Source organism: Oryctolagus cuniculus, chromosome 1, assembly GCF_964237555.1.
Source record: "Oryctolagus cuniculus chromosome 1, mOryCun1.1, whole genome shotgun sequence".
Taxonomy (NCBI): Eukaryota; Metazoa; Chordata; class Mammalia; order Lagomorpha; family Leporidae; genus Oryctolagus; species Oryctolagus cuniculus.
This window is the reverse complement of record NC_091432.1, coordinates 18,562,454-18,578,188: the sequence shown is the minus strand read 5'-3', so window position 1 is coordinate 18,578,188 and position 15,735 is coordinate 18,562,454. Positions and strand designations below refer to the sequence as shown.

General features: G+C 58.5%; 1 protein-coding gene across 1 annotated transcript; it reads right to left on the bottom strand.

Moving 5' to 3' along the window:
- Positions 1-1,724: 1,724 nt before the first annotated feature.
- On the bottom strand, positions 1,725-7,456 carry PSMC3 (proteasome 26S subunit, ATPase 3). Its single transcript, XM_002709095.5, has 12 exons — positions 7,092-7,456; positions 6,760-6,843; positions 6,160-6,285; positions 5,691-5,795; positions 5,512-5,574; positions 5,157-5,294; positions 4,620-4,763; positions 4,364-4,512; positions 3,159-3,255; positions 2,855-3,000; positions 2,011-2,092; positions 1,725-1,903 (listed from the first exon to the last, which is right to left on the bottom strand). The coding sequence occupies exons 1-12, from the start codon at positions 7,164-7,166 to the stop codon at positions 1,793-1,795; spliced, it is 1,320 nt and encodes a 439-aa protein (XP_002709141.1). The 5' UTR covers positions 7,167-7,456; the 3' UTR covers positions 1,725-1,792.
- Between the last annotated feature and the right edge of the window lie 8,279 nt (positions 7,457-15,735).

The following is a 15,735-nucleotide window of genomic DNA, read 5'->3' as shown; positions in this document are numbered from 1 at the left end:
TGGCTGCCTCTCTTCCCCGGTCTCACGGCTCGGCCAGGCCCCGGCTGCACAGCACCCCTCAGGCACCTCGCTGAGCCTGGCCTGTGTCCTGAGTGGCTGAGCGCTGACCAGCCTGGCACCGTGCCAGCACAGCCCCCAGCACCCTCCAGGACATGGGCTTTGACTTCTAGACTCACCAACCCAGCCCTACCCCACCAATGATTTAATCAAGAAAGGCCGCTCCATCCCGAAAGTCATCTCCAACTTTGACCTCAATAAGGTTACTTTTGTTCATTTAAAAAGAAAGGAAATAATAAATCTTAAAAAAAAAAAAAAAAAAAAGGTGGCGGGGAGAGAGCCAAACACGATTCCTCCATTGTAAGAGCAACATTAGGCACTGGGGGGCACTGCTTCCTCACTGTGCCATCAAGAGCGTCCCGGCCCCCTCGTTCCCGTCCACGCCAGCCAGGCCGGCTTTCAGCAGGCTTGGCGCTACGCATGGGGTCTGGCCTAGTGGGTGAGAAAGCCACGCCAGGTCTGTTCCTAGCTGGGAGCGCCTGGTTCTCAAGTGTTCCCCGCAAAGCATTTACAAGGGCTGGACTCTCTGCTCCCCATAGCCCTGACACACCTGGAAACTGTCTCCAACCCCTAATGAGCCCGGGCCTGACGGATCAAGCAGTGACCCCACAGTGTCCGCCAGCCCCCCCAACCCCCACAGGCGCACATGGACAGGAGGCCCCAGTGTTACATACGAGGAAGCCACGATCGGTGAGGGGGACACCCACAGGTTCACCTGGTCTCAAGGCCAGGAGGAGCGACTGTCCCGTGTGGGAACCAGGGAGGCAGGGGTGGGGGCAGCCCCGCCTGGGGCAGGCACAGATCAGAAGCACCGGCTTTGCTGCCGGGCCCTGGGGGCAGAGCGTGATGCCCTGGGCTGGGAGGGAGATGCCCCCACAGGGAGGCGGGGTGGTCAGGAGCCTGCTGTGGTCACGTCCACCTCGGAAGGGGAAGGGAGGGGACTTCCTGGCGAGTAGCACCAATGAGTCCTGAAGGCTGCTCCCCGGAGAGGCCACTCAGTGGGCTGTGAGCCCCCTGGGGGGCAGGCTGCTTCTGGGCCCAGGGTTGGCATCCCAGCCAGACCAACCTGAGAGCGGTGTGATCCTGGCCCAGCTGTTTAAGCCTGTGTATGAGATGGGGGGGCCTGCTGGAGGTGGCTCGGACACAGATAACACTGCATAAGACCTGCACAATTAATGGTGGGCCTTGCTAGCTCAGGGGTGAGGCGGGCATGCTGCTGTGACGGGTGCAGGCTGGGAGCGAACGCAGGACAACGTACGATGCGGCTAAGGGCCCTCGGCGGATCCTGTCCTTAGAAGTAGGGGCGCGTGGAGAAGCAGCAGGCCCAGGGGCCAGAACACAGCCAGAGGTGTCAGGGATCAAACCCCCAAAGCCTGGCTTTACAGGAGCCAAGACTGGGCCGGGGACCCAGCACGCAAAAAGGCAAGGCTGGCTTCCGTTCAGGCCATCCACCCTGCAGCTGCAGAGCCACAGCCTGAAGCTCAGAGGTGGGAGGAGAGGACTGTGGGAGGGGCCCAAGACCCCAGCAACAGCTGCAGCAACCGCAGCCTCGCCCTGACGACTGCTGCGGGCCCGGGGCCCCCGAGGTTTCCAGACTGCAGCCCTGGGCAGGGTCTCCTGCGTGAGCCCCACTCCACCCAGAGCCCAGGGAAGGCGCGGCAGACAAGTGGCAGGGACCCAAAACCACCTTTATTACAAACTGGCCAACGAGGGAGCAGGGCAGGCCGGGGCGCCGCTACGCGTAGTACTGCAGGTTGGCTTTCTTCTTGGCCTGCACCTCCAGGATGCCCTCCATGTAGTCCTCGTGGGTGAGCTCCGTGGCGCCCCTGCGCAGTGCGATCATGCCCTGCAGCCAGGACACAAGGCTGTAGGGGGCCCCTGCACCCCCGGCCTGGGCCGTCCCAGCCTCTCCCCCTCCACAGTCTCCACCGCCCACCCCGCCTGACCACTCACCGCCTCCACACACACGGCCTTGCACTGGGCCCCGTTGAAGTCATCCGTGCAGCGGGCCAGCTCCTCGTAGTTGACGTCAGGACTGGGGAAAGGAGACGCCACAGGGCTCAGCTACTCCCGGGGAAGGGTTGCAAGGGGCGGACGCCCTCCCGTGCCCCATCAATACGCAGTCCTCCTGCCCTGAGGGGAGCAAGTCCCGTACCAGTCTGCCTTTCCCCTTGGCACACGGTGGGGAGTGGGGACCGAGGAGACAAGGGAGATCAGGTTATTTCTAGTGTCTTTGCAACTCTAGCTTCTAGAAGTTGCCATCTGACACTCCAGAGGCTGGCGGGGCCTGAGCCAGGGGAGCAGTGGGTGGCAGAGAGCAAAGCTGATCTCACAGTGCCCCATCACGTGCTGAGCACCATGCTCGTCACATCTAGTCCTTGCCACAGCCTCAGGTCGCTGCTGCTATCCCCAAGTCCCAAGTAAGGAAACAGGCTGAGAACTGCTAGGCCACCTGCTCAAGGTGGTGCAGATCTGAGCTCAGGAGGTCTGGCCCCAGGCGAGACTGTCCCAAGCCACGCTGGGCTGTGCTCACCGCTGCTGCGGGCGGGGGGTGTGTGTGGACAGCAAACAGCACCTCTGGGCCTGGCGCTCCAGGTTGGGGAAAGGAACAGGAGCTGAGCGCCCAGACTTGAGGCCCCAGCCTCCACAAGATGCTGTCGCCGGCAGCTGGGGCGGAACGGAGGCTGGGTGCGTGTACAGGGGCAGATGCCAAGGCAGGGAAGCAGTACCGAGAGGAGAGACGGAGGCGCCCTCCTGGCCCGCGCGGGCCCGGCACCTGCCGCTCAGCCCCGCTCACCTGACGTTCATCTTCCGGGAGTGGATCTGCATGATCCTGGCCCGGGCCTCCTCGTTGGGCATGGGGAACTCGATCTTGCGGTCCAGGCGGCCGGAGCGCAGCAGGGCGGGGTCCAGGATGTCCACCCTGTTAGTGGCTGCGATGACCTGAGGCAGAGCAGCAGCACCTGAACTGGGCAGGTGATCACGGACGGGCACCGCCACGGTGTTCAACAGGCAGAGGGGGCCCAGGGCGTCGCCCAGGTGCTGGCTCTCGCGCCCCAGCTCCCGCGCGGGGCTCGCCGTCCCCCGGAGGCGCCGCTCACCTTCACTTGGGTGTTGGGCTGGAAGCCGTCCAGCTGGTTCAGGAGCTCCAGCATCGTCCTCTGCACCTCCCGGTCCCCCGCCTTCTCACTGTCAAAGCTGGGGCGCACAGGAGGCGGAGTCACTGGCGAGGCCCCAGCGTGGGCAGAGCCTGCCCCTTCACCATCGGAAGCCTAACCATTCCTGTCCAGGGCAGGGAAATGGCTCCTGGACCTGGGCCCCAGCCCAGGGACTGGCACACAGAGGGGCTCAGTACTCACTGGGTGCCACATTCAGGGCCTGGAGAGACCCCTGGGAGCTGGTGCTGGGCTGAGGATAAAACAGGGAGCAGAGGGGCCGGCGCTATGGTGCAGTAGGATAAGCATCTGCCTGCGGTGCCAGTATCCCATAAGGGCGCCAGTTCAAGTCCTGGCTGCTCCACTTCCAATCCACCTCCCTGCTGATGGCCTGGGAGAGCAGAAGATGGCCCAAATGCTTGGGCCCCTGCACCCATGTGGGAGACCTGCAGGAAGCTCCTGGCTCCTGGCTCCACTGTGGCCATTTGGGGAGTGAACCAGCGGATGAAGGACCTTTCTCTCTGTCTCTCCCTTGTGTGTAACCATGTCTCTCACGTAAATAAAAAAAATCTTCCAAAAAACAACAGGGAGCAGAAGCAGCCAGTGTCTGGGTGGGAGCTGGTGAATGCGTGACTGCAAACTGAGCTGACGCCCAGCAAACAGGGAGCAGCCCACTTGCAGTGGACACAGGAGCCCAGGCAGGCACCCCAAGGACGCATCCCTGATGCCGAGAGCTGAAGGCCGAAAGCAGCGGCAGGGGAGGAGCCAGTATGAGAACCGACAGGACATGGAGGAGGGGGCCTCGAGCCGGGGCGGCGGGGAGACAGGTGCCAGACAAGGCTGGAGGGGAGCCGGGGCAGCCACGCACCGGCATCGCGGGATACGGCCAGTCCAGCCTTGGCACCAGGGAGCAGGCTGGAGGCCCAGGAAGGCTTTTCAACAGGTCGCTTGTGTAAGGGACTACGGCGACATGTTAGTGAGGTGACCAGACTGTCCTGAAAGGAACACGCTGGCGGCTAAGAAGTGAACGGACGCGGGGAAGCCGGAGAGGAGAGACGCGGACAGGGTGAGCAAGCTGGCGCTCAGCCCGGGTGAGAGGCGAGGCCCCGCACGCCCTGCCCCCGCCCCCGCCCCTGCCCCCGCCGCCTCACCGCTTGGTGCCGATGGCATCCAGCTCGTCAATGAAGATGATAGATGGCGCTTTCTCCTTGGCCAGGGCAAAGGCGTCCCGGACCAGCTTGGCACCGTCTCCGATGAACATCTGCACCAGCTGGGGGCCGGCCAGCTTCAGGAAGGTGGCCTGGGGAGGGGTGGCAGGGTCAGGCCAAAGGCACGAGGGGCCCCAGAGCCCAGCTGGCAGGACTCCAGCTCCTGCCTGCCTCCTCCTCCCACTCCTAGGGGACTCACCTTGGTCTGTGCAGCACAGGCCCGGGCCAGCAGGGTCTTCCCAGTACCTGGGGGCCCGTACATCAGCACCCCCTTAGGAGGCTGGATCCCCAAGTTCTCAAACTTCTCCTTGTGGTTCATTGGCAGGACGATGGCCTCCACCAGCTACAGGGATGAAGTCCAAGGTGAGGAGAGGGACACTCGGAGAGTGCCTACTGCCCCCCCACAGCGGCACCCCTCCTACTCCGACTCTGCGACAGAGCCCTCTCCTTCCTCCCTGTCATGGGGACACAGAACGCTCACCACCACTGACGCTGACTACAGCCTGAGAACAGCTGTAGAAGGCACAGAGACACTGGACATGAACTAGGAACCCGAGCTCCTGGTTTTGGCGCTAACTTTCCGTGGCCCCGGGCGAGTCCTCTGACCCGTCCGGATCTGTTTCCCACCTGTCACCCGGCACCCCCCGCCATTTCCTCCCTAGGACACTCTGACAGCCAGGGGCACAGGCTGGGGATGCTCCGGTGAGTGATGTGAGGGAACACCGGGTCCCCTCACCTCCTGGATCTGCTTGTCCAGGCCCCCGATGTCGCTGTACTGCTCGGTGGGCCTCTCGTCCACCTCCATGGCCTTCACCCGGGAGTCGTACTCTGTGGGCAGGGTCTCCAGGATCAGGTAGGAGTCTTTGTTCACACCCTGAGGACACAGCACAAGGTCTTCAAGACCTACCTCACCGCTGGCTGGGGGGCAGGTCTCCGTGGCGTGAAAAGCTACAGAGCTGGACAACACAAGAATCAAACAGGAAGTGGCCGAGATGCAGAGCCCCAGGGACCCGGGACTGGAGCAGGGGCTCAGCTAGTCGGCGCGAGAAACCTTGCTGGAGGGGCCCTGCCTGGGCTCCGGCACCACTCACCACCAGGTCTCCTGGCTTCAACTTTTCGGCATCCACCAACCCAATCACAGGCAGGAAGTACGTCTGCGGGAAAGATGGCAGGTGCTCTCTCGGCTGCTGTCCTCAGTACAGCCCCCCGGGGTCCTGTCCCCCACACACAGCCCCGCCCTCCTGTCGTCCCACCGCCAGGCCGGCCTCACCTGTCGTGTGGAGGTTTTGATCACGGCACACTTGCCCTTCCTCTGGGAGTCCAGGTCGATATTGGCACCGTCCTCCTCTTGGTCATTAGGATCAACATCCAGCAGCTAAAAGCAGAAGACGCTCAGCCCCTGGCCCTCCCCACGCCCATCGCGCCCACAGCTGAGACCATGCCCAACACCTGCAGGGCCGGCCAGGGGTGCCCAGAGCCCAGCACAGGTGCGGCTGATGGGCGGGAGGGCGTGGTGACCTCTTCTCTCCAGGTGCTGCTTTTCCGCACAGAACTTATCTACCCCCAAACGTCAATAAAAAGGGGACACGGGAGGCCTCCAGGGCCTTCCCGGAACCCACATCCAGGCAGGGGGCCCCAGGCGGGGAGGCGCTAACATGCAATTTGGCCTCCAGTCTCTCCCTCACAGTCCCCCCAGGGGCTCGCTGACCCCCTCTCTGCCCCTCCACATACACACACACCTCGATGACGTTGGAGACGAGGTACGGCAAGGTCTTGTTCACTTTGATCTTCTCGCTGTTCTCCTTGATCTTGTCTTTCATGGCTTGGAGCTCGTGGGTGACGCGCAACACTTCGCTCTTCATGATCTGGGATGAGGACGAGGAGACGCGAATCCTCACCCCCGGCTCGGCCATGGCAGGGCCCAGGGACTGGGGAGGTCCAGGCGGCCCTGGGGACCCAGGGGCCAGGCCTGCCTCTGTCCACACCCAGCCCAAGTCGACACAAGAGGCCAGTTTTGGAGACCCCGTGAAGTTCTGCAACCCTGGGAAAAGCAGGCCTAGAAGTCAGCAGACACGGGCGCTGCCTCTTGGTAAGGGCTGGGCACCTCCTGGGAGTGCGGCTCTCCCAGCCTCAGTTTACTCATCTGGAACACGGGGGTTTACTGGAAGACGGATTCCTGGGCAGGACCCTTAAACAGCGCCCCTCCGGCCTGGCTCCTCCCCCCGGCCCCCCTTTGCTCTCCTGGGCCCAGGAGAGGCCGCGGGCCCCGTGCCTCCCCCGAGGGCGCCGAGAAGGAAGGATCCGAGGGCTGCGCTGCCCGCGCCGGGCCGGGCGCCCACCTTGATCTCGCTGTCCAGCAGCCGTGTGCGCTGGATGATCTCCTCTGTGGACATCTTGAGCACCTCCTCTCCAATTCCATCTTGCTGTTAAGAATGATTTTCTATGTACGCATGTCCTCGTACTCACAACAGGCATCCCGCGTTCTCACTCACAGCCTGGTTCCCCATCCGTACACCCTGGAGGAAGGAGTCGGGACCCCTGCCCACATCCCACGCTCTCCCATCCCCCGGGACGGGGCCAGACCTGGATCCTCAGCCCCCTCTTCCCCGACCGCCCAGGAGTCACGCAGCGGGGACCCAGCTCCGGGAGCCCCAGCGTCCCCGGTGCCCACCTCGGCCTCATCCCACACGGTCGCCATCTTCTCCTGCCGAGTCACTGGACTCTCGAGTGTCGGCGACAGATTCATTTCCTGAAGGAAAACACCAAAGAGGGGACTGGGCAGGAGTCGCGGCGGACACTGACGCCGTCTTCCTTCAGGTCTTCTTTGGACCAGTGGCGAACCTCTCGCCCCAAATACTGACTCCCGCCTGGACTAGCTCCTGCCGCACCGTCACAGCGAATCTGCGTCTCCGGCTCCAAAGACCAAACCCGGCCCACACGGCCAACCCCGCGACTCCTGAAACGTTCCCGCCCTCATCCTATTTACGCCGGAAGGGAACGGTGAGGCCATTATTGGCCAGAGAGCAGGGCGGGGGCGGAGCCTGGTGGTAAAACCGGAAGGGGAGGGAGAAAAGGCGGGGAGCCGCGGGGGCCTTTGGGAAATGTAGTTTTAATCCGGCCCGGAGGTGCAAGGGCGTTTTCCAATAGCACGTTCAACGTCAAACTCTGGCCCCACTAGGAATTATTTGCGCAATGGCACTGCCTCCCAAACCATCAATAACACATTTAGCCGTGTGGCAAGGGGGGTGGGCAGTTATGACTGGGCGAGCGTTTGACCTAGCAGTTAGGACGCGGTTGGAACTCCCACATCCCGTGTAGTACCTGGTTTCGAGTCCAGACTCCACTCCTGATTCCAGCTTCCAGCTAGATCCTAGCAGGTAGTGGTGATGGCTCAAGTGGCTGGGTCCCTGCCACCCACGTGGGATCCACGTGGAATTTGGATTAAATACCTAACTCCTGGCTTCAGCCCAGGCCGCCTGGAACAATGCTGTTGCAGGCATCTGGGAAGGGAACCAGCGAATGGGAGTTCTCTCTGGCTTGTCTCTCTGCCTCTCAAATAAATAAACGCTTTGAGAAAGGTCATGCCTCAGGCTGCATTTTTACAATTATTTTGTATTTAAATAGAGGCTGGACATTAAGGTTCTTTCCAAGATTTTCTACTACAATAAATATCTTCGCAGATAGTAAAAAATAAATAGAAAATAAAAAGTAATTAAATAATAAATAAATAAATAGAGGCTGGACGCTCAGGATGACCAGAGAGAATCATTAACCAGTTTTAAAGAGAAATCGCTGCTGCTGCTAACATCAGAGCAGGCTCCTGGCATGGTCGACGTGGGAAATGTTGAGCTGACGACGAGGCTCTGCAATGGAAACCAGCACGGCTCGCGTCGGTCACTGTTTTCTGGCCGGGCCCGGGGTTAGCTCCCTCGGTGAGCGGGACAGAGCTTTTTGGAGCACATACGTCGCGTTGGTTGTGCCTGGTCTGCTACTGTGGAGATTTTTGCCACGGGAGGTGAGCCCCAGAGCCCCCAGTCCCCCGAAATGAACTTCACGCGACTCATGTGGTTTCTATTTTGTCAAAGCCTCATAAACCGCTTGTAACTTGGTGAGAACCCGTGCAGCGTTCTTCTCGGAAAGCAGTTGAAGGCAGACATGCGCTTCTCCCACCTTTGCGGCTGCTTCATACAAAGGCCGACAGACACCCCCACAGGTGGCGGAATGCTCTTCATCCTCTCCACCGCCCTGCCCCGTGGGCACCTGGCATGGTCAGGCTCCACCTCAGCCCAGCACACGGAGGCCCAGAGCAGGTAAGGGACTGGTGCAAGGTTGTTCAGTGAGTCACGGTCAATGCCAGGGCTGCCATCCCCAAATTCCCACTTTGCTCGCTGTCTGACTGAAGCGGCCCAGTGGGGGCAGAGCTGGCCCTGCAGGCTGGTCTCACCACACCTGGGCAGGCAGGGCACAGCGGGGGGCTGCACTTGGAGAGCCTGAAAATCACGAATCCCAAGCAGGCCCTGCTCCTGAGCGCCTGAGGGGGCGGCGGCAGTCCCTCTGTGACCACACCTCGGGGAGGCTCCTCCAAGCCCTCTTTTTTGTTGTTGTTAAATATTTATTTATTTATTTATTTGAGAAGCAGAGTTACAGACAGAGAGAGGGACAGAGAGAGATAGCTTACATCCACTGGTTCACTCCCCAAATAGCCAGTACTGCCAGAGCTGAGCTAATCTGAAGCCAGGAGCTTCTTCTGGGTCTCCCACGCAGGTGCAGGGGCCCGAGGACTTGGGTCATCTTCCGGTGCTTTCTCAGGCCATAGCAGAGAGCTGGATTGGAGCAGCTGGGACTAGAATCAGCGCCCGTGTGGGATGCTGGGATGCTGGTGCCACAGGCAATGGCTTTGCCCACTGCACCACAGCACCAGCCCCTCCAAGGCCCTTTTCCACCAGGCCTCGCGGCCTCATCCTTGAGCCCTGTTGTGGTCAGTCTGCCTGGTCCAATCCTATCAAAACCCTTGCCCAGTTTGATGCTTGGTCACCCTTGATATTTGCTATTTGATCAAGTTCCTCAACCCCCACCTTTGCTGTCTAAGTCCTTGTTTTTTAAAAATTTTTTAAGAAAGATTTATTTTATTTACTTGGAAGGCAGAGTTAGAGAGGGAGAGATACAAAGAGAGAGAGAGACAGAGAGAGAGAAAGAGAGAGAGAGAGAGGTCTTCTAGCCTCTGGTTCACTCCCTAAATGGCCACAACGGCCAGAGCTGGGCCAGACGGAAGGCAGCAGCTTCATCCGGGTCTCCCACGTGAGTGCAGGGGCCCAAGCACTTGGGCCATCCTCCACTGCTTTCCCAGGTGCATTAGCAGGGAGCTGGATCAGAAGTGGAGCAGCTGGGACACAACCAGTGCCCAAAAGGGGTACCAGGGTTGCAGGCGGCAGCTTTTTTTACATGCTGTGACACAGTGCCAGCCCAGATTTGCTTTTTTTTTTTTAATTATTTATTTGAAAAGCAGAGTGACAGAGAGAGAGAGAGAGAGAGAGAGAGAGATCAGTCTTCTGCTCACTGGTTCACTTCCCAGGTGGCCAGAACAGCCAGGTCTGGGGCCAGGAGCATGAGACTCCGTACGGGTTTCCCACATGGAAGCTAGGGACCCAAGTACCTGGGCCGTTCTCTGCTGCCTCCCCAGGTGCATGACCAGGGAGCAGAAGACAAAGGGGAAGCGGAGTGGCTGGGACTCGAACCAGCCCTGCAATGTGGGATGTGGGTATCCGAGCGGTAACTGACCCCACTGCAGCGCAATGCCCAAATGGCACTCAGGGACCTTTCTGGGATGACTGTCAGGGCAACAGGAATTATGTCGGGAGCCCTGGAGTAGGGATGTGCTGGGGAAAGCAGAGCTGATGCAGGTTCGGGCTGCTCAAGGAGCTCGAGGTGGTACCAAGAGCTCAGCCAGCAGGGAGCTGAGAGTGTGGGCCAGGGCGGCTCCTCCGGCTTGGGGCTCTCATCCCTCTAGGCCTGGGCCACGCCTACAGCAGGGAAGGCACCTGGGAGCTGGGCTGCTGCGTGCCCGAGAGGCAGAAGGACTCCCGACGGACTGGGTAACTCCTGGGGGTGGTGCTGCGTGCAGAGGAGGCCGAGCGGGTGGCCCTGGGAGAGTCTGGTCTCCTCCCTGGACCACGGCTGCTCCACGTGGGAGATGGAGGCCTCACGTGGACCACAGGGGGCTGGGGTGCGCATCAAGGCGGTGATGGCTGTGGAAGGCATGTGGGCTGTGGAGAAGCAGGGGTCTCTGTCTCAGCACCAGGCTGGGGTAGGAGTCACCCCCTCACCTGTCCTGAGGAGCCACAGTCCTTCCTAAACCTCACCTCGGCATGGCCCCGCGCCCGCTCAACAAACACAACAGCGATCCTGAAGGCGTCCCGTGGCTTTCAGGAGAGACTCCCAGGGCCGGGGGCCTGGGGCTTGGCCCTGGCCACCGCCCAGCCCCATCCTGCGCATGCGCGGGCCTCTGTCCTTTGTTTGGTTCCTCGAACCCACGACCAACTCCTCTGCCCCAGGCCTTTGCTTCTGCTCTGCCCAGCACCCCAAGTCCCGACTGTAAACCAGTGAACCCCTTGTTGTTCTCAGTCCCACCCGCCACCTTCCCTGGCCCCCGGCTCCGGTGATTGCCCGCTGGGGGCCCTCCCAGGCCACACCCTGCCCAGCGACCACTGGGTTCTCTGAGCACCCCTCCCCCACCCCCATACCCCCCAACACGATAACTCCTGGGCGTGTGCACCGTTCCTTCACCACAAGTCCCCAGAGGCCTAGGAAAGTGCCTGCCCCCCACCCAGATTTCCAGCAAAGAATGAATGAAACCCTAACCACAAACAGCAGACTTTCTCTCCAGCGCCCTACCCAGGAGCACTCCCACAGGTCCCTGGTGGGGAAAGAAAGTAAAACATCAAAGGACTTCCCTTCAAGGTGATCAGATGTAAACCTGGCATCCTCTTTTCAAAACCGTTTTTATTTATTTGAAAGAGAGACAGAGAAAGTACGCACTGCCCCCATCTGCTGGTTCACTCCCGAGTACCTACGTGCTGGGCCTGAGCTCAATCCCAGCTCTCCCATGTGGCAGGGACCCAGTTCCTTGAGCTGTCACGGCTGCCTCCCAGGGTGAGTGCTGGCAGGAAGCTGGAGTGAGAAGCCAGAGGCAGGCACGGACCCGGGCCCTCCAGTGTGGGCCACGGGCGTCCTAAAGCAAGTACCTCTCCCTGGAGTCACTTTGAACTTCTCTCTCCACCACCACATTCAATCTAGCTGGGGATCCAGGGGCTTCTACCTAAACAAACATCCAGAATTTTTGAAATGATAAGATCTGATCAAAATGATGTAATGGAGGGTGTGCAGCTTGGGAGGGAGGTGCCCTAATGAAACCAAGTTGGCCACATGTTGCATGGGGACAGCTGAGGCTAGGGTAGAGGTTCAGTGTGTTAGTGTCTCTACTTGTGCATCTATTTAAAAATTCCCCAAACAGAACATGTGTCTCCTCCTACCCCATCTGAATAGGACCACGGCTCGCCACCATCATCTGTAACCTACATATTTTTAAAAGATTTATTTATTTATTTGAAAGAGTTACACACAGAGAGGAGAGGCACAGAGAGAGAGAGAGAGAGAGAGAGGTCTTCCATCCCTTGGTTCACTCCCCAGTTGGCCGCAACAGTTGGAGCTGGGCTGATCCAAAGCCAGGAGCCAGGAACTTCTTCTGGTTCTCCCACACAGGTACAGAGGCCCAGGCACTTGGGTTATCTTCTACTGCTTTCCCAGGCCATAGCAGAGAGCTGGATTGGACGTGGAGCAGCTGGGACTTGAACCAGCACCCATATGGGATGCAGGCACTGAAGGTGGCGGCTTTACCCGCTACGACACAGTGCCGGCCCCATCAATTTAAAAAAGAAATTTTTTTTTTTTAGTGGCCAGTACTGTGATGTAGTAGGTTAAGTTTCTGCCTGCAGCACTGGCATCCCATGTGGGCACTGGTTATTATTATTTTATTTATTTGAAAGACAGAGTTACAGAGAGGTAGAGACAGAGAGAAAGGTCTTCCATCTGTTGGTTCACTCCCCAGATGGCCACAATGGCTGGAGCTGCGCCGATCCGAAGCCAGGAGCCAGGAGCTTTTTCTGAGTCTCCCACATGTATGCAGGAGTCCAAGGACTTGGGCCATCTTCTGCTGCTTTCCCAGGCCACAGCAGAGAGCTGGATTGGAAGAGGAGCAGCCAGGTCTTGAACCAGTGCCCATAAGGGATGCCAGCACTTCAGATCAGGGCTTTAACTTGCCATGCCACAGCACCAGCCCTGAATAAATAAAATCTTAAAAAAATTTTTTTTAAGATTTACTTATTTGTTTGAAAATCAGAGTTACAAAGAGAGGGAGAGGGAGAAGACAAGAGAGAAAGAGAGAGAGAGAGAGAGAGAGAGAGGAGAGAGAGAGATCTTCCATCTGCTGGTTCACTCCCAGATAGATACAATGGCCGGGACTGAGCCAGGCTGAAGCCAGGAAACAGGAGCTTCTTTAAGATCTTGTACATGGGCCAGCACCGCGGCTCACTTGGCTAATCCTCTGCCTTGCGGCGCCGGCACACCGGGTTCTAGTCCCAGTTGGGGTGCCGGATTCTGTCCCGGTTGCCCCTCTTCCAGGGCAGCTCTCTGCTGTGGCCAGGGAGTGCAGTGGAGGGTGGCCCAGGTCCTTGGGCCCTGCACCCACAGGGCAGACCAGGAGGAAGCACCTAGCTTCAGATCGATGCAGCGTGCCGGCTGTGGCAGCCATTTTGGGGGTGAACCAATGGAAAAGGAAGACCTTTCTCTCTGTCTCTCTCACTGCCTAACTCTGCCTGTCAAAAAAAAAAAAAAAAAAGATCTTGTACATGGATGCAGGGGTCTATGCACTTGGGCCCTCTTCCTCTGCATTCCTCAGCCATTGGTGCTGGATTGGAAGTGGAGCAGCCAGGACACAAACCAACACCCATATAGGATGCCAGCATTGCAGGCGGCGGCTTTACCTGCTATACCACAACTTGGGCCCCTCAATTATTTTTAATTCAGAAAAATTCAGAGATTTGAGAGACTGACAGAGCAAGCCAGAGAGCTCTCCTTTGCGGGTTCGCTCCCCAAATGCCTGCAATGACTAGGAGGGCCTGAAGCTGGGAGCCAGAAACTCCATCTGGGCCCCCCAGTGACTTGAGCCACCACTGCGGCCTGCAAGGGTCTGTGTTAGAGACAGGAAGCTGGAGTCAGGAGCCAGAGACAGGAACCAAATCCAGGCCCCGTGATATGGGGTGGGGAGCACTGTAATCAGTGGCTTGGTCAGGGGTCAAAATACCTACTCTGTGGGGTGCCCAGAAGTCCGCTCTAACGTTGTTGTGGGTTTCACGGTGAGGACGTGTGTAGATGAGACTAACGCTTAAATCAGTGAACTCTCCAATGGGGATGGCCTGCGTCCAACAGGCTGGAGACCTGACTGCAACCGGGCCCCCTCTGAACTGGGACAACCGCTCTGTTCTCCCTGAGGACTGATGTGCAACATCAGCTCCCGCTGGGGCTGGCGCCCACGAGTCTGCAGAGGGGAGCTCCGGCACCTGCTCTGCGGGGCCTCAGCCTGGAGCTGGGGTCTGCAGCTCGCTGGCTCACGCTGCAGTTCCAGGCCTGCCCAGGCCAGTGAGCCAGTTCCTTTGCTGGGCTCTTTATATGCACACAGGGCTCCTCACAGAGATCGCGGGGGCGAGCATTTGTCCAGCAGTTGGGACCGCTTCAGACACCATGGGTTTGTGGCCTGGCTCCAGCTCGCAATCTCAGCTTCCGGAAAATGCACACCGTGGGGGGCTGCAGGTAAGGACTGAGTGATTGAGTGCCTGCCGCCAGCTGGGAGAACTGGAGCGAGTTCCTGGCTCCTGGTTTTGGTCTAGCCCAGCTCCGGCTGTTGTCGACATTTAGGGGGTGTGCCAGCAGACAAGGACTCACTCTCTCTCTCTCTCTCTCTTTTTTAGATTTATTTTATTTATTTGAAAGAATTACAGAGAGAGGTAGAGACAGAGAGAGAGGTCTTCCATCCGCTGGTTCACTCCCCAGAAGGCCACAATGGCCAGAGCTGGGTTGATCCGAAGCCAGGAGCCAGGAGCTTCTTCTGGGTCTCCCATGCAGTGCAGGAGCCCAGGGACTTGGGCCATCTTCTACTGCTTTTCCAGGCCATAGCAGAGAGCTGGATGGAAGAGGAGCAGCTGGGACTAGAACCGGTGCCCATATGGGATGCCAGCGCTTCAGGCCAGGGCTCTAACCCACTACGCCACAGTGCTGGCCCCTCACTCACTCTATCCATCACTCCCTCTTTCTCTCTCCCTGTCTCTCAAACTGAAAAGAAAGTTCATGGAGGGGCCGTGTGATGCTGGCATCCCATCTGAGCACCGGTTTGAGTCCAGCTGCTCCACTTCTGAGCCAGCTCCCTGCTAATGTGCCTGGGAAAGCAGCAGCAGATGGCCCAAGTCCCTGGGCTCCTGCACCCATGTGGGAGACTTGAAAGAAGCTCCTGGCTCCTGCCTTTGGCCTGGCCCAGCCCTGGCTGTTGCCTCTGCCTCTCTTTAACTCTGCCTTTCTATTTCTTCCTTCCTTCCTTCCTTCCTTCCCTCCCCCCCCTCCCTCCCTCCCTCCCTCCCTCCTTTCTTTCTTTCTTTCTTTCTTTCTTTCTTTCTTTCTTTCTTTCTTTCTTTCTTTCTTTCTTTCTTTCTTTCTTTCTTTCTTTCTTATTTGACAGGTAGAGTCATAGCCAGTGAGAGAGACAGAAAGGTCTTCCTTCCATTGGTTCACTCCCCAAATGGCCGCTACAGCCGACACTGCGCCGATCTGAAGCCAGGAGCCAGGTGCTTCCTCCTGGTCTCCCATGTGGGTGCAGGGACCCAAGCACTTGGGCCATCCTCCACTGCACTCCCGGGCCACAGCAGAGAGCTGGACTGAAAGAGGAGCAACTGGGACTAGAACCCAGCGCCCATATGGGATGCCGGTGCCGCAGGCAGAGGACTAGCCAAGTGAGCATGGCGCCGACCCCCTCTGCCTTTCAAATAAATAAACAAATCTTAAAAAAAATTCATGGAAAATGTAATAAAAATTTATTTTGATGCAAAGAATCTTAGAAATTCATGCCTACAAAGGGTCTTCAAAAGGTTTATGGAAAATGTGTATTCTGAGAAAAAGTGCATGGGTTAATATTAGTCCATTGATTTATCTAATATACAGTTCAGATTAAAGTTTCTTCAATTATTCCTTAATGACTGTTATAAGCTTTAAAA

Excerpts from the sequence above, each read along its gene's own strand:
- PSMC3 (XM_002709095.5), bottom strand. The coding sequence starts at position 7,166 with ATGAATCTGTCGCCGACACTCGAGAGTCCAGTGACTCGGCAGGAGAAG. Across the intron at positions 3,256-4,363 it reads GATGCCATCGGCACCAAGCG|CTTTGACAGTGAGAAGGCGG; the intron begins GTGAGGCGGCGG and ends TGTGCGCCCCAG. Across the intron at positions 2,093-2,854 it reads TCCCGGAAGATGAACGTCAG|TCCTGACGTCAACTACGAGG; the intron begins GTGAGCGGGGCT and ends TCCTTTCCCCAG.